The sequence below is a fragment of the Nothoprocta perdicaria genome, unplaced genomic scaffold (assembly GCF_003342845.1).
Source record: "Nothoprocta perdicaria isolate Ctin4 unplaced genomic scaffold, notPer1 scaffold_15, whole genome shotgun sequence".
Taxonomy (NCBI): Eukaryota; Metazoa; Chordata; class Aves; order Tinamiformes; family Tinamidae; genus Nothoprocta; species Nothoprocta perdicaria.
In genome coordinates this window covers 3,775,937-3,802,430 of record NW_020454649.1, presented here as the reverse complement: position 1 = coordinate 3,802,430, position 26,494 = coordinate 3,775,937, and the positions used below count along the sequence as shown (strand labels likewise).

Sequence of the window (26,494 nt, the reverse complement as noted above, 5' to 3'; positions counted from 1 at the left end):
ATTTTCTGTTTAACAGAGATCATCGGATGGCTCATTATGCCATGATGAAAACCTTGCTAAAGTGATTGAACTCCAGGACGTCATAGATAAGCAAAACAAAGAGCAGACTCAGATGAAAGAACGTCTTACTGCTTTATCTAGCAGAGTAGCAGAGTTGGAAGAAGATCTTGACACAGCTAGAAAAGACTTAATAAAATCTGAAGAGATGAATACAAAGTTACAGAGAGATGTACGAGAGGTGAGGAATAAACCTTTAAAATCTAGGCAGTCCCAAATAATTTTATAGGACTGTTAGATCAGTCACATTGGTGCTTAGTTGCACAATGGCATTTTAATATATTTTTGATTGGAAGGTTTGTTGGGGGAAAAAAACTTTTTTAATGTGAGAGTCATCTTTTAAAATATTCTGGTCACATAAATTCTGAAAGGAAAATTTATGTTTAGTTAGATTCATAGATTAGCTAGCTTCATTTGAGTATAGTAAGGTAGAAATAATTCTTTATGAACGTCATATGTTCTTGGAAAAAAAGTTTAGTCTGGTCATAAATGTTCAGTTTATTAATGAAGTCTAAATTTTCTCCTAAAGATGCACATGATTGAGGAATCAGCTTAATTTTAAGTGGTATCACTGGCTGCCCTGTTATCTATTGGTCATTCATCTCCGAGGTCCTGTGTCTTGCTGTTTACTCAAAAGAGAGTTATAATAATTTGAAAGGTGGTTTAGTTAAGTCCAGGAAAACGCTTTGACCATACACAGAAGTTAACAACTGCCCTGTGTGTGCTGCTGAGAAGATGAGTAGCAGATCTGTGGTGTGCTTGAGGAGGCTAGTGGGTTTTTTTTGAGCAGTAAATTTTAAGTCATGCAACTTGCATATACTGCAGCACACCTGCTTTTTTCTTTTTAAAAAAGAAAATCTTCTAAATAACGATCTCGACCTCTGTTAGTGACACTAAATTCTGTTCTGTTTCTTGTGTAGACTATGGCCCAAAAGGAAGACATGGAAGAGAGAATTACAACTCTTGAAAAACGCTACCTCGCTGCACAACGTGAAGCTACATCTGTGCATGACCTCAATGATAAACTTGAAAATGAAATTGCCACTAAAGATTCCATGCATCGACAGGTTGTAACTTGAAATAAGATGAAGTCTTGAAATAAGTTGCAAAATTACATTCTGCTCAATATAAAATTAAAGGAAATAATTTTTATACTATAGTAAGCAGTCTTGTTTTAGCAGGACCTATCTGTAATGTGCTGTTGTTAATGCTTGCCTTTTGGTAACTGGAGGACATTGTAGGATTTCTTGCAGAGTTTTAACCAGGAAATGAATATATCTGGGAGTTTCCTGAGAGAAGAAATGATATTGCACATTTTAGTGCACTTGATCACGTTGCAGCAGGGCTGTTGTCCTTGTGAGATAAGCCTGAAGTTTTTTTTTTTTAATCTAGATGATTAACCTTACAAATAGTTCTGTGTATCTAGGTTCCCATACTAGTTGTACTGAGTCTTTGCTGTTGGTATGAAACTCATACAAGTTCCAGGCTTTCGATTGTCTGGTTGTGCTTGCCCCTAATCTGTCCCACATGTCTGTTCTGTGCATCAGTCAGGGTTTCTTCTGAACGCTGATGTGCCTTCAAGATATGCAGAAGTAGAGGGAGTTAGAACATAACTGTGAGAGGCTGGAAAGTGAAATGCCCACCTGGCTTATTGCCTATGATCCGAGAAGAAAACAGGCTGGAGAGCAGAGCTGCTTAGGAGAGGAGGCTGATTGAGATAATGGTGGGACTGAGCTGCAAGGAGTTGCTCATGACCTGAGAGGTTTAGCAAGGAGCACTAGTGCTGGGCTCTCTTGTATTTTACTGCCTTTGGGGTAAGGTTGCTTAGGGTTTGTGGAGGAGTTGAAAGGTGATCCTTATAGCCTATAATACAAGTAACTTACCTAAACTGCAGGAAGAAAATTCTCACATGTGAGAGATGAAATTTTCCAACCTTACAAACCTGAAATGGTTGTTTAGCTAATCATTTTCTAACTAGAGGGAAGCAGACAAACGCTTAGTCAATAAGGAGCCCTGTTTACTCATAATTTTTAAAAGATGTTGAACTTGCTAACTTTAAAAACAAAAATAAATAAATGTTGTAGTAATATGCAGTGTTATTTAAAATACGAAGGAATCGATGCCTAGATGTAACCTAGTCTCAGCATGACCTTGGGAATGAAAATTTACTTGCTCTGTGTTGCTTCCCCTACCGCAATTATGTTTAATCAATGATAGAATTGCTTTAAGCATACACAAAGTTGTATGCAGTAAAAACTTGCAGAGAAAAAAAAACGTTTTCTCATGTGACAAAGGGCAAAATTCCACATCTTTTAGTTAGGAAACCGGTTTGGGGAAACTTGTTTTCCATAGGCCAGTAATATATGTCTTTACCTTCCCCTCTGAAAAGTAATTACCATTTTAACACTAAACGCTGCTGCTCACAATCCTGTGTAGAGTGAAGATAAGAACAGACAACTGCAAGAGCGACTAGAACTGGCTGAGCAGAAGCTGCAGCAGACTTTGAGAAAAGCTGAAACTTTGCCAGAGGTGGAAGCTGAGCTGGCACAGAGAGTTGCAGCGCTTTCCAAGGTGGGTCACCTGGGGTGCTGGGCTCAAGCCCTTTTTCCCCCCCCATTAACATCCCACTACAAAAAATCTGTACTTACTGTTGTTTTCATTATTGTCAGGTTTCTGTTTTTCCCCATCTAGATCAGGGTTTTTTTTTTTACTTTTTTTTTTCTTTTTTCACTTCTCCCCGATTTTCTGTGCTTTGTGTTCATCTCTAGGATTTCTCATTTTTATTCTGCTCTTCAGAATTTAAGCATGCTGTTTTCTTAACTCTTCTGTATTATGAAAATGTCTCTGAATTACTGCTTTTTTACTTTTTAATTAAATTTCTTTCAATACTGGGCATAAAACTTTCTAAAACAGTAACTATTTTTGAAGGGGGAAGTGTTCATTTCTTCCTCCTTTAACCAAGTGAGGAATATGTGCAAGTGGGAAGAGAGAAGTAACGGTAGTCATGAATTGTAAGATTTTCTGGAAGGCACAAATGTAATAAGGAAGTCTGAAAAATAGTAATATAGTAACCACAAGCAAACAAAAAAACACTTAAGTGTGGCATGTCTTTCTTTTATTGTTTAAGTTGTAGTTTCATTTCTTTCCCTGTTATCTTTCCTGTCCTGTACTGGCTCTGTAGTCTGACCTTTTGTCTCCTGGGATCTCTGCTGCTAAAGTATTGGAGCTTACCGCCAAGCTTAGGAAGGTAGAATTTGTGCATTAGTCCTTGCTTCTGCTTGCTGCTTTCTGCTTTGTCATGATTACTAACCAAGGGGGATGGTGTCTAAGCCAATGACGAAAAGCTGGAAATTCATTTAGTTTTGAATTTGTGTGTTTTTGATACTGCTGTGGGTTTAAATGAGTGTTTGCTGTTGCAAGCTCGTATGCAAATAATAGATGTTTCAGAGCACAGAGTAGTGAGAGGTTTGTTTCATTACTGAATGTGAACTATCAGTAGGTTCTTTTAATTATAGAAGGGCATTTATTTTGCACTGTGTGTTACCACAAATGGCAGTTTGCGCAAAGCATGTTAGATATTTTATGATACATCAGCTTTTCTTTATGCTTTTGAAACCATTAGAAAATAAAAAACCAACAGAAACTTCTAGTTTTGCTTTCAAATTGACAGGCTGAAGAGAGACATGGCAATATAGAAGAACGGCTCAGGCAGATGGAAGCCCAGCTAGAAGAAAAGAATCAAGAACTGCAAAGGGTATTGTACATATTTTTGTCATAAAAACAAAACTGAAAGAAATCCATCTGTGCTTGTACACCAATCAGCAGAGCTGTTTTTGTGTCTCTAAAATAAAGCTAAAGTTTAGGCTGACTGGTAGCCGTGAGTCTTGACACACTGTGTCACAACCAAGTTTAAATCTCAAGAATAATCTCTGAATCTGTAACCAAAGTTCAAAATTAAAATGGAAATAGCCAATTTCTAGGCACATTTTCCAAATTGGGGGATGAGCTTACTGAGCTAACTGACCATAGAAAAATTGCTTCATAGGTTATAATAGTGGAATTGATTTTGAGATATACTTCATCATGAAGCATAAACTTAGGCTTTGAAGCTTCTGATCTTGGAATTCTTCAGTTACTAAAATCTTGAGAGTCCCTTATACTCCCTTATAGACCCACGAAAGTATGTGCAGTGTTTCTTATGGCAAAATGGCTTCTTTAAAGAAAATACATTTAGACTAAAAGGTTTTTTGTTTTTTAATTTTCGCAACCTGGCAATCACTTTAGAGGCTTCTTAAAGGCTATTTCAGTAACCTTTTTATAATACTTTCCTTATATATCTTAGGCTAGACAGAGGGAGAAGATGAATGAAGAGCATAATAAACGCTTGTCAGAAACTGTTGATAAGCTTCTCTCTGAATCCAATGAGAGGCTTCAGCTTCATCTCAAGGAAAGGATGGCTGCCTTGGAAGATAAGGTAACTTTAAGTCACATTCCAGCATACTCATTAATTAGATGTTCAGCATTTCAATGTGTGGTGTTTTTTTTTTTTTTTTTTTTTGTGCAATGCCTATGTATGATAGTAAATAAATTTTAAAGTTCTATTAGCAAAACGGTTTCTGTAAAGGGGAATTTCTAATGTGAATTTTAAGAAAATTCTTAAAATTTCATTTTTGAGGTTATTTCTGGGCACAATTCTTCAGTATTGAGAAGACTTTTTAAAAAGCTTCATCCTTTCTTATTTCAGTGGTGTAAACGGTATGAGTAGGCTTATCCAGTGTAAGACAAGTCTCAGATAAGAGCTAGAACTTCGAATAGCTAGAAGCTAGAATTCGACCTTTTCAGTAAGGGCTTTTTGTTTTATTTTGTTTTTCTTCCAATTTAGGAACTAGTTCCTTGTGGATTTTTTTCCAGAAGTCTAGAGGTTTCATTTGCTTTTAGCATTTTGTTGACTTTGAATTGATTTTGCTTGATTTAAAAAAAAAAAAAAAAAACTTAATTTATTATATAGCAAAAAGTACTTTGAGTGAAGAGATTGTAGCAGTTGTAGATACCTTTAATTTGCAATATATTTTGTTTTAGAATTCTCTTATTCGAGAAATTGAAAATTCGAAAAAACAAATAGAAGAGCTTCAACATGAAAAGGTATAGTGTACTTTTTATTACTTTCATTCAAAAGCTTAGCTACCACACTTCTGAATCCGTGAAGTGGCTGGATATGCTAGTAATTTAACAAAACTTGACGTTTCTGTATGAATTTTTATACTTTGCATGCATAACCTTGACCTGTAAAAACAGAAATGAAATGTTTTTAATGGCAGGTATTTTTCCGTGAACAAATCGTTTAAAACTATGAGTTTTAAACACCCTTGACATCAGTCAAACGCATTTGTGGAGGCTGTGTTTTTAGCAGTCTTCCATGAAATCTATGAAATACTTGTGATTTAAATCTTAATTTAAAATTCCAAGATTTTGAGAAGTATCTGTAGGGAGGGAAATATTATTATATTATATTTGCTAGTTATATATTATAACTAGCAAAGTTATTAAACTTTGCTAGTCTTTACAGTAGAGGCTGTCTGGCAGTTTTCTTGCCTTGGTCCTGGTCAGATCATGAATGATACCTGTGAGGTCCTTCACTTCTTTGCAATAAAAATTTTTGATCACATCCTTTGTTCCGAAATAATACTTCTTATTACTTACTAATCACAGGTCTACTGCAGCTCCTTAAATCATCCTAATAAGTGGATAGGCCAAACTGTAGGTTGTGCTTCTGCAATAAAAATGAAGAACACATTCAGAATATATGGCAGGGTGTACTTTGAATTTTTGTATGCATAGCCAAGTAGTTTTCACCCTAGTTACAGATATTCACCGTCAGCCTCTTTTTTTCTTCTTTCATTGTCTTTTTTTTGTTTTTTTTTTTTTTGTTTTTATGAATTGTTGAATTGTTTTGTGATTAAATTCCAAGTTTCTAGAATACCTCAGAATGTCCAAATTAACAGCAGATGCTTTTAGGACCTGTTGTACCCAAAGCTTGAAAAATCTGAGTTTTGTTTATTTATTTATTTTTTAATTTAATAAAAAGACTTATATGTAGTAAGTAACAAGAGAATTTTGTTCAGTAGTTCTCTTTTTAAAGAACACATCGCTGCCTACATTTCTGGTGTAGAGAGACAATAGAATAAACCTTAGATGCATTTCTATGATGATGCTGGAGCAAATATAATTTTTAGGTTTTATGTTGCTGAATGGTAGTGTTTAAAATCAGTTCCATTTTTAGAGAAATTAGATGAAAGGACTAAATAATTCAAAATATTTGTCAATGTTTTTTAAGCCTCTTTTTATCTGTTTGTTACAGGATCAGCTTATTTTGAACGTTGAAGCATTAAGAGCTGAAAATGACCAAGTGAGACTCAGAGCCACATCGCTGCATCACAGGTACCAGTACTTAATAGCAACACATTTTTTTCTAGTTGCTTCAAAGTCATTTACTAGATGCAATTGTTTCTCTGTTAAACATATTTTTACTACCAGTATTCATGAGCCACATTTATTATAGAGCACATGAACTAGCTTTTGTAGTGCTAAAAATAAATAAATAAGTAAATAAATAAATGGGTAGGGCAATAGGAATAGTTTGGATAGGGGGTTTTGTTTGCTTCTTGGTGTTTGTTTTTTTTTTTCCTTCCCTTCCCCTTCCCATACCTAAGGATAAACTGTTTTTGCTCATATTTCAGCCGACCACATTTGGGTAGTGTACCAGATTTCAGATACCCGATGACATCCTCATCTGTGGCTGACAGTCATGCAGACTCCTATGGCACCTCATCAGTGTTAAGGCGTCCCCAGAAAGGGCGTTTGGCAGCTCTCAGAGATGAACCTTCAAAGGTAACAGTAGAACAGTAAAAATGACAGCAACAAAACCAGCAACTATTCTGTTTTAAGGAGAAATTGTGGAATTCAAGTATGCAGCAACAAAACTGCTAGATTTTATATATAAAATGTATTTTTTAGACTTGCTCATGCCCTGTTTCAGTAAATGCATAATTATTTTAATTGTCATTAAAAAAAACCCAAATTTGGGATTTTGAGGACCTGTTCAAATATGAAAGGCTTGTAAAATATAATCTGAAATAGTCCTATTATGTGTGTACATTTTCAGATTTGAACTTGCATTTGCTAATATAACATGTTATTGTTTTGCAAGCAATTTCAGAGTCTCTTTCAGGACATGTAAGTTCACATTATATAAAAGTTGATTCCAAAACTTTCATTGGACTTGTTAGCAAAATTCTGCAGTATCTTGGAGTGTATATGGCCAAGATATGAGATGTTATTTATTCATTGGCGTGGTCCATTTTAAAATTTCACTTAACTGTATTATGCAAAGTTTTCTACATTATGGATTTTGTTTTTACATTTCTCTGAATATTGCTGTCTTGATGGATACATTCAGCATGTAAGTGGGCTGTTAAATATTTAACATTTTTTGAAGATGAGTAATAATGCCTTTTTTCCCCAAATTGAGCTTGGATTTTGTTTTCCATCCTCTTTTAACAGGTTCAGACTCTGAATGAGCAAGACTGGGAGCGAGCCCAGCAAGCAAGTGTATTGGCAAATGTCGCCCAAGCATTTGAGAGTGATGTTGATGTATCTGATGGTGAGGATGATAGGGAGACTATATTCAGTTCAGTTGATCTGCTGTCTCCAAGTGGTCAGGCTGATGCCCAGACTTTGGCCTTGATGCTTCAGGAGCAGTTGGATGCAATCAACAAAGAGATTAGGTATGTTTGTTCTGCTGTTCCCATTCTCTGTGGCACTGGAAATCCAAAAATTTCTCCCACCTCTTTTTGTGGTGACAGGCAAATTTCTTTATCTGCTCAGGTTCCTTGGGTGGGGAGGAGGAGTAGAAATTTATAGTGCCTGACAGGTTGTAAAGTGCTTTTAAATGTAAATGGTGGAAAAAAAGTTATACAGCAGGTATTAGTGGTGGATCCAGCTGTTACATGAAAGTGTAAGTTACTGATATGCACTTGACTGGTATGAGCTAAGCTGTAGCTTCTTGTGACTGGCTACACTTCTGATAGGACCTGGGGTAACTATTCCTAGTTGTTATAATGGGCTGCCCAGGTTTCTAGGAGCAAAGTATCTTCTGTCTCATAAGACTCTGAAGAACTCAGATATTTGGAACGCTTCTGGAAAGGCTGTTTCTTTCTGGGGCTGACATAGAGCCTTTTAATGGTAAATTTAATGGTAAAGTGTTGGTCATATGCACAGATTTTTGTAGAAGGCTATATTAACTAATGATCCCCAAAGTATCTTCCAGATGACCCTTACAAAATTCCTGTGAAAGTGACACTGTTATACTGTATGGAAAACAGGTGTGTGGAAGTACACACATTATGTCAGTAGCTCATGAATGGCAAGTCTAGCCTTCTTTGTCCCTTGTCCAGGTATTTTAGTCAAACTTACTATGGTCCTATACTTAAAAATACAAAAATAGTCTTGGGTACCTAAACTCCCTTCCCTAACTAGCTGCCGTATACCTAAATATGCATTTCAGGTTCTTTATTTAAGAAAATATCTTGTGTTTTCCCCTCTTAAAAAGATTTTGGTCCCTTTTGGGTAAGTGGTAATAGTTGTTTTTACTACTGCTTGGCTTTTTGTTTTTTTTTTTTTTTTTGTTTTGTTTTTATGCCTGGGACAGTCATCCTGCTATGAACGTGACTGTTAATGATCCTTTTGGAATTTTCTTTTAGACTCATACAAGAAGAAAAGGAAAACACGGAACAGCGGGCAGAGGAAATTGAAAGCAGAGTCAGTAGCGGAAACCTGGACGCGCACGGTCGCTTCCGCTCCATGAGCTCCATTCCCGCTCCATATGCGGCGGGCTCCCTTGCTGGCTCTTCCCCTCCAGGCAGTGGCCGCTCCACCCCAAGGCGGATCCCGCATAGTCCGGCTCGGGAAGTGGACAGACTGGGTATCATGACACTGGTAGGTGTCCTTATGTTTTAATTCTTCAGAAGGTGGTGCCCTTTTCCGTAAGGAAAGGAGAAACTTAAACTGATATTTTTCTCCTTCTTTCCCTTCTTAGTTGTGGGTTTAGTCTCTTTAGGTTTCTCTACTATTTTCTCTCACCTTCACTAAAAAGTATAAGCTATAGTCATAATTGTATATCAGGCAAGTATACCATGTGGTCAGCACCCCGTGCCTTGGTGTTATCTCTTCTGGTCTCTCTTCTAGTTCCTCTTCCTGGAAGAAATGATGCTTTTTTCCCAAGCCCCTAGTACGGCAACCAGTTGTTCTCTCTGTTTTAAATATCAGTCAAACATGTCTGTAGAGACTCTATTTTTAGCAGTCTTCATTTGAATATTCAGCTAGAGTGATTTGCATATCTTTCTGGTTTGCATAGGTCTGGAAGATAGTGTCTTGTTTTTTTTTAATCACAGTTATTTTTAATAGAAATGAATGCTCTTATCTTGTTGTAGCCTGTTGAGACATTTAGGTAGAAGTATCTGTTAGACGCAGTATTTAACTGAGTCATAGCTCAGGCTAGCAGCTCAGTGAGCAGAGAAAGATGGATCCATTCCCTGACATTCATAAAACTGCTTAGAAAAATTAATACTTCTCTGAAATATTTTATATATGTAAATATACCTGTAAAAAGAGGATACAAATTTCCAACTATTTTTGTTTTCACTCAAGTCTTAAACAAACCTAACACTTTCTCCTGTCTGAAATACCTTTTGTTGAGGAGCATGTTTGTTATAGTTATTTACCAGCACTTTCTAGGAAAAGCCGCTCTAACATAGCTCTGTATACCTGTGTTGTCTACAGACTTGTACGTGCATTTAAAAATTATACTTAAAATTTTACATGTAACATCCTGCTTAGCACACACTGTTGTCTTGGATTACTGCACTTGGATCATGCTGATACTATAACGATTGTTAGACAAGGAATCATTAGACAAATCAGTAAAATAGTGACTGGACTCATTTTGGTCTCTTAAGAGTATTTAAAAGCAAATATTTCTACCTAATTTTGCAAACTTTCCAAAATGAATATGTAAGTTTACTGAAAGATCTGTTTTTCCTTCTTTTTAACCACAAGAGGGAATCATTTGACCTTTCCTGTGTTAAACAAAACGATTATACTAGGTCTAGTCATATATGCACGGTCAAGCACAATAGAAAACTGTTATTGTATGGAAGTGAACTATTGCTGGCACTCTGGTTTTCAGTTACTGCATGGTTACTGGTTTTTATGCTATGTATCAAAATTGGCAAGGGTTTGAGAAGTGGCTCTCATGCAGACAACATACCAAACTTGCCTGCAGTGACTGCTGCACGTGCTCCATAGTTCAAGAAGAGTCCCTCACACCAAATCAGAAATATCCTGACTTTTCAAAAGCAACACCTCGCTTCCATGCATATTTCACTAATTTTTATGCTGAAGATAGTGCACATATTGTTTACAAATACTAAATATGCAAATCTATATCTATGTGTGTGTATATATATATATATGTGTATTTTTCTCCCCTTCAGAGATACATTTCAGTATTTGTCATTTGAAGAGTGCTCTGTACTGTGCATCTTTTCCTGTGCCGTAGCTGTTACTGTTAGTGTCCTGAATATGTGTTGTCTGTGCTAGTGGCGTGGATTTGTGCTACAGTTTACAATAAATACAGCTCTTATAAATTTCTTTTCTTTGCATGCATCTGTCAGCCTAGTGATTTAAGGAAACACCGTAGAAAGGTAAAAATCTTCAGCTTATTTACTGGTGTGCCTCTTCTCTTCCTTCCTACCTGCTATAACCCATAAGCGGAAAACAGGAAACTTAGAGAAAGTGCACGGCAACACTATGAAAGAGCAGGATTATATGCTGTTTGATATTAATAATATAAAACATTTAATGTTTAACAGAAGAGACTAGAGCTGATGAAATTACTTTAGTTCTTTGCCCTGTGTCTGACAGAAGGAAAACTGCTGCTTGATTGTTTCATTAGCTAAGACTGAAATGTAGTGGTAACAGGAAACTTAGAATTCAAGGGTAAAAGATGCATCTCCAGAATAATGAGGGAAAGAACAAGGGAAAGAACAAGCCTTTAACACTGAAATTACAGATTTTTTTTTCCTTTTAATCTCTTGCGTGCCATTGATACTAGAGCCATGTTGTATGATATTTCAATGAAAATCTCAAGTTTTCATTCATTTTTCACTAGTCTCCAGCTTCTAGAGAAGAGGTACGAGATGATAAAACTACAATAAAATGTGAGACATCGCCACCATCCTCACCACGATCTTTGCGTTTGGACAGAGTCCAAAAGGGTGCCCTGCACACAGTAAGCCATGAAGATATCAGGGACGTAAGAAAGTAAGTAGCTGCAAAGAGCCATCCTACCAGTAACTGAATTGGCAGATTATTCAGAATATCAGCAAAGCTACTGAGTTTAAACGAGTTTTAGCAGAGATGTTAAAATGTGTCTCAAAGCTCAAAAATGTGAACACACAAATGAGTATGTTGCATAGGCACTATAGATTTCGGTCATGGTTAAAAGTGGCTTTAAGCGAATTCTTTTCGTACTGGAATTCTGCATGGAATTTACTTAAAAATGAAATTAATAATAATTAAAAATGAAAGAGACAGAATTCTCATTTTCTCTCAAAGGTCTAAAATATAAGCTATAAATTTAGGAAAAAGTATATAAAATTATTATTGTTGTTAATTGGTGATACCGTTCTCAGAGCGAATAATGCTTTCTACTCAAGAATTTTAACTTTAGCTGTCTCTATAAGAACTATAGGTTGTCAATATCAGATTTTCTGACATAATTTAAATACTTTAATTCACATTACTTTTTTTAAAAAAAGAGTAACATTCAGGTCTTTATTCCAGTATATATTCTATTTCTTTTTATTATATGATTTAGTTTCCAGTCTTTATTGTATGTAATAACGTATTTTATTAGATTTGTTTCTTTCTGTGAGATTCATTAAAGACTGAAAATAGACATCATTAGTGAATTAACGTTTTTATTGGCTTGCACAAAACCCAGAAATTATCTTTTGCTGTGTTACTGTACACATGCTCTTTATGACTGTTCTTTTTGTTTACAATCAAAAGTTCAACAGGCTCACAAGATGGGCAAACGAGTAATCCTAGTAGCAGCAATAGCAGCCAAGATTCCCTCCATAAGGCCCCCAAAAAGAAGGGGATCAAATCCTCAATCGGCCGCTTGTTTGGCAAGAAAGAAAAGGGACGACCTGGGCAAACCAGCAAAGACACGTTAGGACAAGGTTGGTATCAGCATATCAAAAAGTGATTTTTTGGGACTTATGTCTCTGTACGTGTATTTATGACTGATTATTTTGATTCCAATGTATGACATTTTTTCCAACATAGTGACAATGAATTTTCTGGTAAGCCTTTTGAGATTTTAGTATGCAAGTTCAGCTTGCCTTCTGGCCAAATTGGTTTTCTTGCATATCAGTACTTAGTAGTTCACTCATCTCCCCCGTTCATAATTGAGATGCATTATGCTATGTGGTTCATTACACTGATCAGTTAAGGTAATGAAGACCGCAAACCATAGTTTACTTCCTGGAGCTCAGTTGGGAAGAGAAAGCTAAGTCTGATGTGTTGCTTTCATTGCTAGCCTGGTGTTGCAGAAGGTCATTCCTGCCCACCTTTATGCTCACAAATGACCTAGGGCCTTTCAGTAACAATGTACAGCAAAGGCACATGGATCCCAGGCAGACTTGAGAAAAACAAAGCACTTCCACATTAGAGTTGCATAGTAGGTCCTGCCGAAGGGCAATACCAGATCATTTTCCACTGTCATGTTATGCTTCATCTTGTGTAATACCTACAAGTGGCAAGTCATTTATCTTGTATTAATTTCTTAAGGACACTTATAGTAAAAGGGCCTGTTTTGACACAGCTTGTTGCAGCAGAAAGCTGCAGAAGGTCTGAAGGTAACATGGGCATCTCTCTGGGTGGCAGGATGCATAAAGCTGCCTCTACAGTGATGAAAAGCTGCCTGCTAGATTCAGTGATGCAATCCAGTCAGTGGGGAACTGCTGCTGGTGACGTTGGAATAGATGCATGTGTAGGGAGCAACTAGTGCAATTAGTGATGCAGTATGTAGGTTCCAAGTCGGTCACTTTGGATTTCCTAGGAGGAAATCTGCCTGTTGCTAGTAAGCTTCCTGGCTTTGGATCGTAACATTCTTTATCACTTGCTGCAAAATAAATACCGGCTATTCCCATTACAAGTCATTGCATTATTGACATAATCCACTCCTCAAAATTGACAGCTAGTGGATTGTAGCAAGTTGTTTTCTGATCACTGCTTTGCCTGTCCACAAACAAACGGTGTAACCTGGAAGCCTGGCTGTTTAAAATGGCAGGCCATCCCTGGGATTTTTCCAAGCTTGCCTTGACATGGGGCTTCAGGGAAAGCGGTGCTTTGATGCGTCTCACGTGGTGAAAGCCACCCATTAAGTGAGCATGCTTTTTTCCAGGTTAGATGCCAATAAAACACATAATGAATAGAGAATTTGCAGTTCTAATTCTAGGAGCAGCAGTCATCAGTTAACATCAACAGGATGAGCAGTGTGCCCTGTGTGCTAATCATGCCCCAGAAGACCTTTGCTTGTCTGTATTCAATATACAGCATAGGCAATATTAGCAAGTCTGACCTGTAAAACTAGAATTTTTCTTAGTTGGAGGCCTAGTTTTAGACATAGTAACTAATGTGTATACTCTTCAAATACTGAACAAGTTACTGCTTTTCTCCATATCTAATGCATTACCAATTTAGTGAGCTTGTATGGGGTATGTTGTGGAAGCATCCTGACACCAATCTCTAAACTCCTCTTTTCCATGTAGCTTTTGCCGTCAGGCCTAGCGTGTGAGCAGAGAACTGCTTAGCAGAGGAATATATGTAGGTTTTTTCTTCCCTTTTCTCCTTGTGCTTCAACTCCCAGCACTCCCTGCCGTGTCACTGCTCTCCTTGCACTCCTAGTGGGAATCTCTGTTCACACATTTTTGGTTTTGATGTAGTATCTGAGTAGATGTTTTTGTTGTTTCACCACTTGCATATGATAACTGAGAGAGTATTATTATGATAAATGTTGGGAAAAAGTATTCTCAACACATACACATCTCTAGGTTGGCCCCTTTTCACAAATTTTGTGGCATATCTGGTGCTTTCCTTTTGTTTTTGTTTCCATGTGTCATTTTAAATTTAAAGATTTCCTGATAATATCAAAGTGTGTATTTCTGATGAGTAACATTACAAAGGATCAAGTATTTGTCTTTTGGAATGCAGTAGTGATTTTTGAGTTGTACCTATGTGGCTGAACTGGAATATAAGAAGTTGATGTGTTTTGTTTTGTTTGCTTTTGTAGCTGGTATAGCAGAAGCAGATAGTTCCTCTCAGGATGCATTAGGTCTCAGCAAACTTGGAGGTCAAGCAGAAAAAAACAGGAAACTGCAGAAAAAGTAAGGTTTTTTTGTGGCTGATTGGTTGGTCTCTTTTTATTATTATTGTCTTTTAAAGAATTTTAAACATTCTTTGTCCTATCAGATATGCCCCCAGATTTGCTGTAATTTAATATGTGCTTTGGATTTAATTCAGTTGGCTTTAATTCAGCCTTTGGCTGCTGTTTGCACAGAGCATGAAAGAGCCACTTACTGTTTTGGACAGCAAAGGGGAAAAGGGAATCCCCTTGGGGATACTTGTTGGTTCCTAACCGGTGACTGAAACTCCTTGATTGTTCCTGTTGCTAGTTCCTCTTCTGTTTTCACTTTTTTTATATACTTCTGTTTAAGGTCATTTTGATATTTTCTCATCTATTTTAATATCTGAAATCCATTTTTCCTTGATACACAAATGGTAGTACACAGAACAGTCTAACCTACATAGGCAGGAGGAGGCTTTCTTTGCATTTTTCTCTCCCAGAGGTGGTGGGCCATATAATTTATTTTCATTCTGTTTGGCCGTCGCTATTTCCTGCATCTAAAAAAAAACTGATTTATACCTTGCTTTTTTCGCTCGTCTCCTGGAAAACTAATTAATGAATGTTGAAAAGAAAGCGTGCAAATTTTCTCTAAGAGATTCTTTGTAAAATCTAAATTCTTTTGGGCAAAATAATGCCCAGTGCTTTTGCTAATGAAAAGCAGCGGTGCGTTGGTTTGCAAAGTCGGAATGGAATGTGGCTTTGTTTATATGACAGAATGGTCAACTGTCTTTCTTCACACTGTTGTAGTGAAGGCAGTCATGTGTTGTTATGATCTGGTATTTTCCCTTTTCTGCAAAGCTGTAAAACCACACCAGAGCTTGATCAAATAAATCGCTTTAGCCTGGAGATAGCTGAATACTGGTAGGCCTGTTTTTGAACAATTTAGATCTTTCTCAATAGCACCAACAAATTTAATTCTATACTAAATAGTCTATTTGTCTTACTTGAATAAATAGAAAAAGTGTAGGTGCAGGTAAATTTTTATTTGCCTGTGTTTAAAATATAAGCATGTGCTTAAAAATAGAATTATTACATTTTTAGTTTTTGGTAAATATAATTTATAATATAAAATATTAAAAATAAAGTATAGAGAGGAGATATATATATATATATATATATATATGTGTATATATATATATATATATAAAAAAAAAATTCCTGTCTTTCAAAAATTTGCTCTTACTTTTGAGTGTACCACCTCATAGTCGTATGTTGGTTGTCAACTACTTACTGAGTTGCCGGAAAGCAAGTGTATACTTGGCAAGTGCAAACTTCTGCTTTGCGACTGACGTGTCTACAGCAAAAGCTGAGAAAGGAAACGATCACACTGTGTGACCAATAAGTAAAAATTATAACTAAATTGGAAGCCATCTATGATGTGTTGGAGATTCCAATTACAGCAGGCGTGAAGCAAGGCTGTGCTGATGGAAACACTTATTTTTATTGCTCTGACTGCGAGAGTGAGCCTGGCTTGACCAGGAGCACCAATTACCTGGGTAATTGCTAGTGTTTACACTGTTTGCTCTTTTTTAGTCACTGTTTGGTTATCTTTATAATTGCTGCATGTGTCCATGCAAACAGGCTGAGGGCAGCATTCAGTGTCTCTGAAGAAGACAGAGTTTCTCTCAGAGAAACCCATTTATAGCTAGAGCTAAACTGCAGTATGTGTGATTTGTCTGTCTTTTTTCTTTTTTCTTTATTTTTCTCCTGTATGCCTTTGAGTTCAGTTTAATCTTAGATTTTTGTTTTTCCTTCATTGTTTTATTTTCCTTTTGTTTGCCATTTGATGTGGTAGTGCAAAATCAGGGTAAGTTTTTATGTATGTGTCCGTGTGTGTATATATATTTTAGGATTGTTGTGAATTTGAGAAATTGTTTGGATTTTTTAGAAACATATAAAAGGATCTTAAAAGCCTAATTATTGCAGGAGATACTAGATTCAGAAATATTATGGAAACATTTTTTATGAAATGTATCTTCCATCTTTTTAATGCTAGTTCAATTTTGTATCTTAATTTGCATGGTGTGAATTTTTATATTGAAAATATTAAAAAAAACTTATTTAGCTTGAATTGGTTTTTATTTTAGATTTTAAAGTTATTTTAGCAGTAGTAGACAGTTATGCCCATTCACTTACAGGGTATTTCAGTAAAAATGTCATTTTTTATTTACGAAGTGTAAGATGTTTTTAGTGATTCATCTGTGCTGTTCCCCTTTTTTTTGTGAACTGTACTGTGGACAGTGTTTGGCACAGCTGTATTTGTGCTTTTACATATGCACAACAAACTTCCAATAATATTGTTTTAGTTAAAAAGGAAAGCAAACCTAATTAGGCAAATTTAAGGTAACCCTTCTAAATAAAAAAATTATCCATGAGAAGTTTTTGATTACCTACTTGTAATCATTATATAATATTAATTTTCTGGAAGGATCATTCTGTTGTAATTCCAAGAGCAGGATACAGCTGTTCTTCCACGCTGAAAATTTCCTGTGCAGTTCAGTTTACATCACTGTGTAGTCCTCTTTTGCCTTGGCAGATGTGTCATTGCGTCTATAAGGCTGAGGAAGAAAGAAAAATAAGTGTTGGAAGGAAATAGGAATGCGAGTGCGGTGCTTAAATTCTTCTATGTGCAGCAGCTTCTGCCTGTTTTACTAACAGTTTCTGTAATCGTAGGCATGAGTTGCTTGACGAAGCCAGAAGACAAGGACTGCCCTTTGCACAGTGGGATGGGCCTACTGTGGTGGTGTGGTTAGAGGTGAGCAGCCTATTGAAAAATAGTAATAATAATAATAGTAATAATGAAAGTTAGGATTGCCGGCGCGGGACTGTTTTGCTTATCCCGCCTGCTGCGTGTTTTGTGCCTCAGCTGTGGGTCGGGATGCCCGCGTGGTACGTGGCCGCTTGCCGCGCCAACGTGAAAAGCGGCGCCATCATGTCCGCGCTGTCGGACACGGAAATACAGCGCGAGATCGGCATCAGCAACCCGCTGCACCGGCTGAAGCTGCGCCTGGCCATCCAGGAGATCATGTCCCTCACGAGCCCCTCGGCGCCGCCCACCTCCAGGACGGTAAGGAAGGCCCCAGAGGGGCTCCGCACCCCCTCAAAACCCCCTCCGCACGCGTGTAGCCCAAGGGATTCGAGCTTCGCGTGAGGATTTCTGGAAAAGTACAGTCTAAAATATCTGCAATGCATGTCATTTGCCTCATTATTTGATGACACCCCAAAAAAATGTAATGCAAAAATAATATACAAGTATGAACAGAAATTCATAGAGTAGTTGGAAGCTCTTTATTATTTTTTTTTAATCCATGTAAGGCCAAACAGTAGTTGAGATTGCATAATCTCAGAGCCTACCTGATCCTCTATGCTCTAGGGAAACACCAGCAAATTTAGCCATCTAGAACTGGTGTGAATTCCCCACTATGGGGCTCTCTCTGCCCTGGAGTCTGAAGTTATTTGTGGCTTCTGGGACTATGTACTAGGCTGCAACTGCATTTTTTTGGATTACAGCGTAATCAGGTGTTTGTCAGTTAATTACTTCAGTGTAAGCTATTTATCACATTCAGTTTTGCTATTATCTTTGAGGAAAAGCGGTCCATGTTAATAGGCTTTTATTCTAGATCATCATTTTAGCTAGATAACCTATACTTAAGGCTAGGAACCATTGCTTTGCCCATGCCTGCTCCTTGTATGTACCGACTGCTTATATGTTCTGCAACCTTTCCTCTTTGTTACTGCTTTCCTTTCATTGGATGTGATTGGTTCACTGTGGGGTCATGTTAGACTACGGGAAATGTCTGGGTAACACATGAAGAGATGGAAAATCTTACAGCCACACAGCAAACGGTTAGTTTACGGTGTTGCCGCTTCTGTTCTTCAGAGTGCTTTTCTTTTCCCACTTTTTAAACACTGGAATCAAATGCATTTTGATCTTTTTTCTTAAAGCAAAATCTTATTTTAATTATGGCTGCTTCTAATTATTAACCTTGTATCCTGCATCTTGATACATTTTTCCAGAAGGGGGAAAAAAATCAACCCTGATATTATTGTAAACCAAATCTGTAATCAGAGGGGGCTCTGATTTGGTTAACTGTGCTTGTAACCAAATTGAACTGTTTGTGTATCAGTTTATTTTCCCCATAAATCCTAATCAGTAGATGGATTTTCCAACTTCTAGGAAAATGAATATCTTTTTTTTTTTAATGCATGCTGCTTGCTTTAACTAGATTTTTTTCATATGCGGTAGACTTAGTCTTGCAGTGCATCTTTAACTCTGATCTCCTTACTAAACTTAAATACTAATACATATGTGTTCTTTTGCTTTTCTAACCACCTAACAGGAAGATGAGGAGGGAAGCTGGGCTCAGGTTGGAAACTTTATGTAATATTATAGTATATATGTAAACAGTCATAATCAGAGCATGAAAGAATCTGTTTTCTTTAATAGCTATATCCTTTAGTGCCTGTTGGTGTTTTAGAGGGTGGGAGAGGAGGAAACTATTACAGGTTTACTCTATACAAAACACAGCTCAAATACAGGTTGAAGTTACACTTTGATGTTTAGGTGTACTTAGCTGTGTAAGTATTTTCCAGGACTCCCAAGGTTAGCTGGTGCATCATGAATGAATTGGAAAAAATACTTACTTTGTATTACTAATGTATCATAAAATAAAGCTTTGCCTACTTTTTAATAGTAGGGCAATTAGAGGAAGAGTATGTTTGTTAGGAATAGTCTTGTTAGCTTTCTGAAGTACTTTTCCACTAGCTAATGAATCACCAAAATGAAGTTATTCTTTCTTAGTGGGCATTGTATCATTCTATGTATGAACAGAGTAGATCAAATAAATGTTAAAATAATTTTGTGACATAAAGCCTGGAATGTTGGGGATGGGAGGAACTCTGGGCAGCCAAAGGTTAGTGCAGATACCTGCTGTATCCAGAAAGTCCCTGTCCATCCTGTCCACCATCCTCAGTGTGCTGCAACACATACTGACCATAGGTAGTTAAGTAGATTTCTGCACATTAATGCTCTCTAATCATCCTTGGCTAATTGTTTTCCCTTAAAGTGATGAGGAATCCTATTTGTATTGAGATGGTTCAGTATTTGCTACACATGTATAAACAAAACTTGGGAGTTGTCTGTGCCCCATACCTTTAAATAAAAGTCTCTTGTTTCTTGGCTGCCCTCCAGCATAAACCTGTTCATGTCCCTTAAACTATTCAGATCCTTGTTTGTCAGTTATAAAAATCAAAGCTTAACACCTTTTTAGAAGAGTAATGTGCTCTTTCAGTTTGCCATCCATACTCAAAACGTGTAGTACTCAATATTTTAAGTTGCTTATTTTTACAGACTTAAACATTCAGTAAGCACTGTTGTAGATTTTTCTTTAAAATGTGTTTGTGTCTTCAAAAGCTTTTCTCTGTGAATTATTTTTCTCTTTATAGTATTATTATTAATAAGCTTATTTCTTTATTTAAAAAAAACAAACAAACAGACGTTAGCCTATGGTGATATGAACCATGAGTGGATTGGCAATGAATGGCTCCCAAGTCTGGGGCTCCCTCAGTACCGCAGCTACTTCATGGAGTGTCTTGTTGATGCCAGAATGCTGGATCATCTGACTAAGAAAGATCTCCGGGGACAACTTAAAATGGTGGACAGCTTTCACAGGTAGTTAAAGTTGGAGACCAGATTTGCAGATATTTCAGTTGTCATCTATATTTGCATCATATATATATATATATTGTTTTATTTTTTTCTTTTCTAAACAGGAACAGTTTTCAGTGTGGAATTATGTGCCTACGAAGACTGAACTATGATCGAAAGGAACTTGAAAGAAAAAGAGAAGAAAGCCAGAAGGAAATTAAAGGTTAATGCTTTGTCTTGACATTCATCTAAATCTAATCAGATTTCACTGATAAGCCTTAAATATATTATAAAGTGGGAGGAGTTATTTATGAGGAAGTGTTAAATGTAGGAGACACATTTACATGCCAAGCTTGAATACTGAATTATGAAGTACACCACAAAATCATCCACGCTTGCACAGGTGTGCAAAAGTATCTCTGGAGTGTGACCTAAGCATTTTGAGGATGAGGTTTTAGAAAAAGCATTCCTGTTTTGACATACTCACTTTGTATCTAAATAATTTCTACTTTTGCTTATGACTGAAAATTTTAATTACCTCACATTCCATGCAAGGTTTCCAGGTGAGTGAAGTGTTCGTATTTTCTAGATTCGTGGTGGTTACGGAACAAGAGAGAAGGCACTGAAGGGAAAGCAGTGAGGGAATTCATACCAGTTTCGACTTCCTCTAGGAAATGTTTTCTTCCCTTCCTCATAGCAGAACTCTTCTCTGCCACGTTAGACTGGGTGTTTAGGGTTACCCTGTGCACATAACTTGCTTAAGAGATTCTGTCTGCTCTCTTTTGTGGTAATGCTTTTTGTTTTTTTGCTATTGTTTTCATGAAATAATTTCATGAATAGGCAGATTTCCAGGCATCACAACTGACTGACTGGCATGAACGGGGGCTGTGTCAAGGCTGCTAAGCTTTTTTTAGCCTCCTAAATGTTATGCCTGTATCCGTTGCCTCCAGGGCAATGCTCCTAGGAATGTTTAACTCCTGAATTCTTCCTGGGAATCGTTTGGAAAGAATGCTAGTTGATGAAGAACAGAAGTGTGCTAGGCATTATTTTAACAGTTCAATGTTACAGACATTCCTGAGCAGTTTAAAAAAAAAAAAAAAAAAAAAAAAAACCTACTAGTTGAGAAAGAACATAATTTTTGCCTGCCATCTGGTCTCAACACATACATGCCACTTCATAAAGCTTTCCTTGACAAAATTGCAAGACGAGAGTTTGCTTTTATGGTATGAAATGCCCTCCAGCAAATTTCAGATACATTTATTTCCCACTTTAAATTCACGATGGCAGAAGGCTACAGCAGTCTGAATACGCGTGCCAAAGATAAGTCTGTACTACTGCACTGAACGCTGTCAGAACTTAAAGGTATATAAGACTGTAGAACATTTGTAGCTTTTAAAGGCTTTGGTTTGCAATCAGTAGGAGATGCATGAGAAATTATCATTGGGATTTTTTGAGTATTATTTTTTTTCTAAATTGTCTAGTCCCTCTTAAAGGCGATAGAAAGCCCTTAAGTGGCTGTGTAAAGTAGAAGACCCTCTCCTCCCCATCTGTGTGAATTCTGTGGACAGCTCTATTTGTTTCAAAGCAATTAATGCAACTGTGCCCCCCACTCTGTTGGCAGGTTAAGCAAGAATGATTGCCTCTGCGTGCTCATTTGTAAAACCACTGTGTGGAAGTCATCCAGCACTGAGTGCTTGGAGTCCTCAGCATGAGGTTCTGTTACCAATTCAGAGCTGCCTAGGCTCACCAAAAACACAGAGGCAGCTTGCATACCACCCTAAATGTTAAGTAACAAAGTTCTTTGACAGTAATTGCAGTGACCTGAGTGTCCTTGGAAATTGATACCTACACCAGTAAACTGATCTAATAAGGGTTGTGTTTGGTTGTTTAGAAATGTCATGCTACTTAAATCAGGCATCTTTTTCAAATTGAATATATATATGTATATATACACATATATATATATGTATGTATATATATATATATTCTTTTTTTTTTCTCTCCATAGATGTCCTTGTCTGGAGCAATGAAAGAATGATCCGTTGGGTAGGATCCATTGGTCTTAAAGAATACGCCAATAACCTTATAGAGAGTGGAGTTCACGGCGCACTTGTGGCCTTAGATGAAACATTTGATTACAACGCATTAGCTCTCTTATTACAAATACCTACTCAGAACACACAGGTAAGCGAGAATTATAGTTGGTTTCTGGCCGTTGTTGTTTTTTTTTTTTTTTTTTTTTCTCTATGAGGGTATACAAATTGAATGACTATTTTTAGCTTTTCTTAGGTAAGCACATGTCTTTTTATTCCCAGCTGTAGAAACTATAGAAATGGAAAGTTGTTCTGAATATATTTTTTTCCTACAAGGGGAAAATACAGAGGTACATTTTTGCTGCTTTATATTCGCTAATATCAGTTCTTATTGTTAAATCTGTTTGAACAAATCTCCATATAGTCTTTTTTCACAAGATTAGTATAAAAGTAATTGTCTTTTATTGATATTTGTTAGCTTTTATTCTGAAATAATTGTTTGACCCAAAGATTATGAGGTTTAGTGGAATATGTAAGGCTGATAAGCACCCTTCCCCCCACTCTAAATTTTTAATAATTTAAGCTGTTGTAATATATTAAGCTACAATAGGTTCACTGAACTCTTGGAATTAATTTCTGTTATTCTCCTATCATAAACTTTAGGCTCGTGCTGTTCTGGAGAAAGAATTTAATAACCTTCTTGTTATGGGCACTGACAGAAAACTCGATGAAGTAAGTTATTCAAGCTGTTGACTTACTTTACAGTCATGGGAACACCAGGAGAACTCCTAGTTGAAAGAATTTGGCATGACAGTCTTTAGACTATTATTGTCAGAAATCTTCACTTGAAATTATTGTCCTTTGAGAGTTATCAAGTATGGCAGATTGGCAGATTTTTTTTTTTTTTTTTTTTGCAAGATAATATTGAATATGGACATAGGAGATGCTCTGTATTATTTTCAGTAAAGATTTTCAGCTGTCAAAAATGCAGATAAAAACCACACGTTGTTAAATATTAAGAATGATGAATCACAGGAAAATAAGTGCATTAAGCGTGCTGAATTGTTGATTCTGTTGGCACAAGTGTTCTGGGAACATGTAGATTCAGGCGTGATACCTCCTGCGGTCACTTTTCTAGAGACAGCGATGTGTTATGAAGGAGAGGGACCTTCTAGAGGCTGAAAGCTGGTTAAAGAAGTGTTCACACAGGTGAAAGCAGGGCTGGGGGTGCAGGGAAACTTGTTGTCAAATGGTTGAAGCCATAAAGTGTTTTTATGAAAATATGTAGGAGAAATCATTTAGATCTTTCATATTCTTGGGGAGTAACGTCGTCTGAACACTCCAAAGAGAAATGCCTTTAGTGTTAGGACATTTTGAATAGCTTAAGCAGAGAAATCCATAAAATCACAGGAAATACTTCACAGATTTCAGATGTTGCTTGCTTACAGCATTGCTTGCAGACCAAGATAAATTGTCAGTACAATTGCCTAATTTCCTGGTGTGCAGTAACACACCGGATGCATACCTGTCAGGTTTGCCTTAGGTTCACAATCTAGTTATCTGAAGAAACGTTTGTGCAGGTCTAGGGAGGAGGCCTGGGCTGGGGTGAGAGCTCTTGGGCCAGCGAGATGACATGTGCACCAGGCAGCTGGGAAGGAGGCTGCGGCAGGCGCTGCTTTGCTCTGCACTCACCTTGTGCCCAATGGACTCCGCAGCCTTTTGTGGCGCATCCCGGCAGTTCCATTCTCCCACTGCGTCCATACTCAGGTTTTAATATCACCAGGAAGAAGCCTGACAGTTTTCTAAAATATTTTTCCTTCATTATCTTCCCATTGCAAGAGAAAGGTTTTAGGGAATGGCATTTCTGCTCTGTCCAAGCTCTTCTGAGCTGCGCAGGACCGTTGATGAGGAAGATCATTCCAAGTAATGCAGGCACTTATAGCTAAAACAGCATTGAAGTCATGGAGCTGGTTCTAAAGGCAGAGATGGTAAACCTAGATGCACAATCCATATTTGTGCATTGACATAAAATACTTTTGTGCCACGCTGTTTTTGGAAGCAGGGCTGAAACTGTTCGAAAGTGGAACATTACTTTAAAGATGTAAACATATTATTGGAGAAAACGTACCCAAGTACTTAGGAATTGTCTTCCAGAGTGTTTAAACAAAACAATGCAGAGCGGTAAAGCTTTATTCTGTTCTTCTTTTTCCTCTCACTGTCATTTTCTGTAATTTGTATCGTAGGAGAGCACTGTATTCGTTTGTGTAGGACAATTTTGGCTTAGAAGCGATTGCCTTGGGAACACTAATGTTGGAACGGTTGCTTTGAACACTTCTTATGAGCCACTCCATTCCTTCAATTGCCTAGGGATAGGAGAGTGATACAATAGCTATTAATTACTGCAAAACAAGTACAAATATCCGCTGATTTCAGCCAGAGTAAGTAGGTAACGTGATACCTCCTTTCTAGATGTGCCAAGCACATGGATTTCCATAGCTACTGAACTGAAGAGCCTCCGGTGTAGCGAGTGAGCGCTAATGCAGCTGAGCTGCTCTGAAAATTGAGCCTTATGGTGGCGTTATGCTTAGTTAAAACTGCCAGTAATCCTTTTAACGTCAGTAATAATACTGCATGGGGAAGTGCTAATGATGTTTATCAATGTAACAGGATGACGATAAGAGCTTTAGGCGAGCACCTTCGTGGAGGAAGAAGTTTAGACCAAAGGACATAAGAGGTTTAGCTGCTGGCTCAGCAGAGACTCTTCCTGCAAATTTCAGAGTTACAACCTCAATGTCTTCACCCTCAATGCAGCCAAAGAAGATGCAAATTGACGGTATTGCTTTTGTATTATTTTAAGCATGGTGCACTTTTTTGCTTGAGATGCAAAGGAATTAAGTTGAAATTACCTTTCTCGCTGCATTAAAGCGTCTGCCTTGTGCATGGTTGTGCATATAACACTTTAACCATAGAGTGATTCCATTTCAAAAGTTGTGGTAGGTACTGAGGCTATTTACTTCATTTGATTAAGAAAGTGAGAATTATATGCAGAAATAAATTTCTGTTAAATAAAAATGCATTTCAGCAACAGTTTTTTTTAATAGCCCTTTTATATTAAACAGGCATGTACGACATGCATTTCTAATTAGTAGCAATTAGTCCAGTTTAAGTCCCACTTCTGAAACGCTATAAAATCCATTCAAGGAATGATTTGAATAAATTCCTTTTTCCAGAATTCTTAATCTGATGAATTGGAGACAAAATAAATAGTCTTTATAGAAAAAAAAAAGTTTTCTTCAACTATGTTGATTATCATAAAGGAAAATAGTTTTTTTCTATTTTTTGTCATTTATAGAAATTATATTTGCCATTGACATGTGTGTATTTTTAAGCATTCTTTTTGCTACCCAATGGAGCTGGAACTTGCCGTTGGTATAGACTGCTCAGTGTATTGTACTTTCCTAACTTCCAACCTTATAGAGTTGACTGAATACAATAGATGTAGCCACATTGCTGTGATGTTTTTTGAGAACTAACCTGCATGCTGTGTTCTGCATGTCTTCCCGTGCCTCTTGAAATAGGCAGTGTATCAGGAACGCAAAGATTGGATTCTGCTACAGTAAGGACATACTCCTGTTAAAGCCTTCTCCTGGTGAGTAGAGTTGACAGGTATCATAGTAAAGCAGCTCTTTATGAAATAGAACTTGAAGTGTTGTATTTCTTTTTTTAATTCGGTGGAATTACTTATAAAACCCTTCAAATTTGCAGGATAGGTTGTTATATTCAAAACCTAGAGCTTATTTCCCATGGCAAAGTCCATTGAAATATCTAGTGCTTATTTATTTAGTTAATTTTTTAAAGCAGCATGAGGAAGGGCCAAGCCTAATAGTTGAAGAACCAGCAGAAATAGTTGTAATCAAAAGTTGGAATTGAATAGCTGGAGGAAGGGGAAAGGAGGGAAGGGAACTACCTTAGGAATATGGAGGAGAGAAGATATCCCAGTATGTGACATTGCAGTTCACAGTGGTGGCCTTTCAGCTTCTTGGTTGAAGTTATCCCACTACAATGGACTTCCAGTCTTTAGTTGTTAGGGATGATTGCACAGTTTTCCAGCTCTTGGTTATTTCTGTGATTTCTTGGTGCTACTGCGGATTTCTTATGCTGTCTGGTTGGATTTAGCTCCCAGCTGTCTAAATTTGGGGAGCTGTTGAGCTGTCCTGACACTAAAAG

At 37.1% G+C, this 26,494-nt stretch overlaps 1 protein-coding gene across 4 annotated transcripts in view; it reads left to right on the top strand.

Moving 5' to 3' along the window:
• PPFIA1 (PTPRF interacting protein alpha 1) overlaps nucleotides 1–26,494 on the top strand; it is a 49,018-nt gene that overhangs the window by 19,930 nt on the left and 2,594 nt on the right. Inside the window, exons 7-30 of one of the 4 annotated variants that reach the window (XM_026034642.1) lie at nucleotides 17–238; nucleotides 978–1,124; nucleotides 2,494–2,628; nucleotides 3,728–3,811; nucleotides 4,400–4,531; nucleotides 5,137–5,199; nucleotides 6,416–6,495; nucleotides 6,795–6,945; nucleotides 7,618–7,841; nucleotides 8,817–9,051; nucleotides 10,788–10,817; nucleotides 11,285–11,436; nucleotides 12,187–12,359; nucleotides 14,474–14,567; nucleotides 17,261–17,342; nucleotides 17,454–17,654; nucleotides 18,371–18,433; nucleotides 18,928–18,954; nucleotides 20,083–20,258; nucleotides 20,360–20,457; nucleotides 22,243–22,418; nucleotides 22,931–22,999; nucleotides 24,935–25,100; nucleotides 25,846–25,916. In XM_026034642.1, coding sequence (XP_025890427.1) covers nucleotides 17–238; nucleotides 978–1,124; nucleotides 2,494–2,628; nucleotides 3,728–3,811; nucleotides 4,400–4,531; nucleotides 5,137–5,199; nucleotides 6,416–6,495; nucleotides 6,795–6,945; nucleotides 7,618–7,841; nucleotides 8,817–9,051; nucleotides 10,788–10,817; nucleotides 11,285–11,436; nucleotides 12,187–12,359; nucleotides 14,474–14,567; nucleotides 17,261–17,342; nucleotides 17,454–17,654; nucleotides 18,371–18,433; nucleotides 18,928–18,954; nucleotides 20,083–20,258; nucleotides 20,360–20,457; nucleotides 22,243–22,418; nucleotides 22,931–22,999; nucleotides 24,935–25,100; nucleotides 25,846–25,904 — 3,039 coding nt within the window. In that variant the 3' untranslated portion in view covers nucleotides 25,905–25,916. The remainder of the gene's footprint in view (nucleotides 1–16; nucleotides 239–977; nucleotides 1,125–2,493; nucleotides 2,629–3,727; nucleotides 3,812–4,399; nucleotides 4,532–5,136; nucleotides 5,200–6,415; nucleotides 6,496–6,794; nucleotides 6,946–7,617; nucleotides 7,842–8,816; nucleotides 9,052–10,787; nucleotides 10,818–11,284; nucleotides 11,437–12,186; nucleotides 12,360–14,473; nucleotides 14,568–17,260; nucleotides 17,343–17,453; nucleotides 17,655–18,370; nucleotides 18,434–18,927; nucleotides 18,955–20,082; nucleotides 20,259–20,359; nucleotides 20,458–22,242; nucleotides 22,419–22,930; nucleotides 23,000–24,934; nucleotides 25,101–25,845; nucleotides 25,917–26,494) is intronic. The other 3 variants (XM_026034640.1, XM_026034639.1, XM_026034641.1) reach the window with 3 other exon arrangements.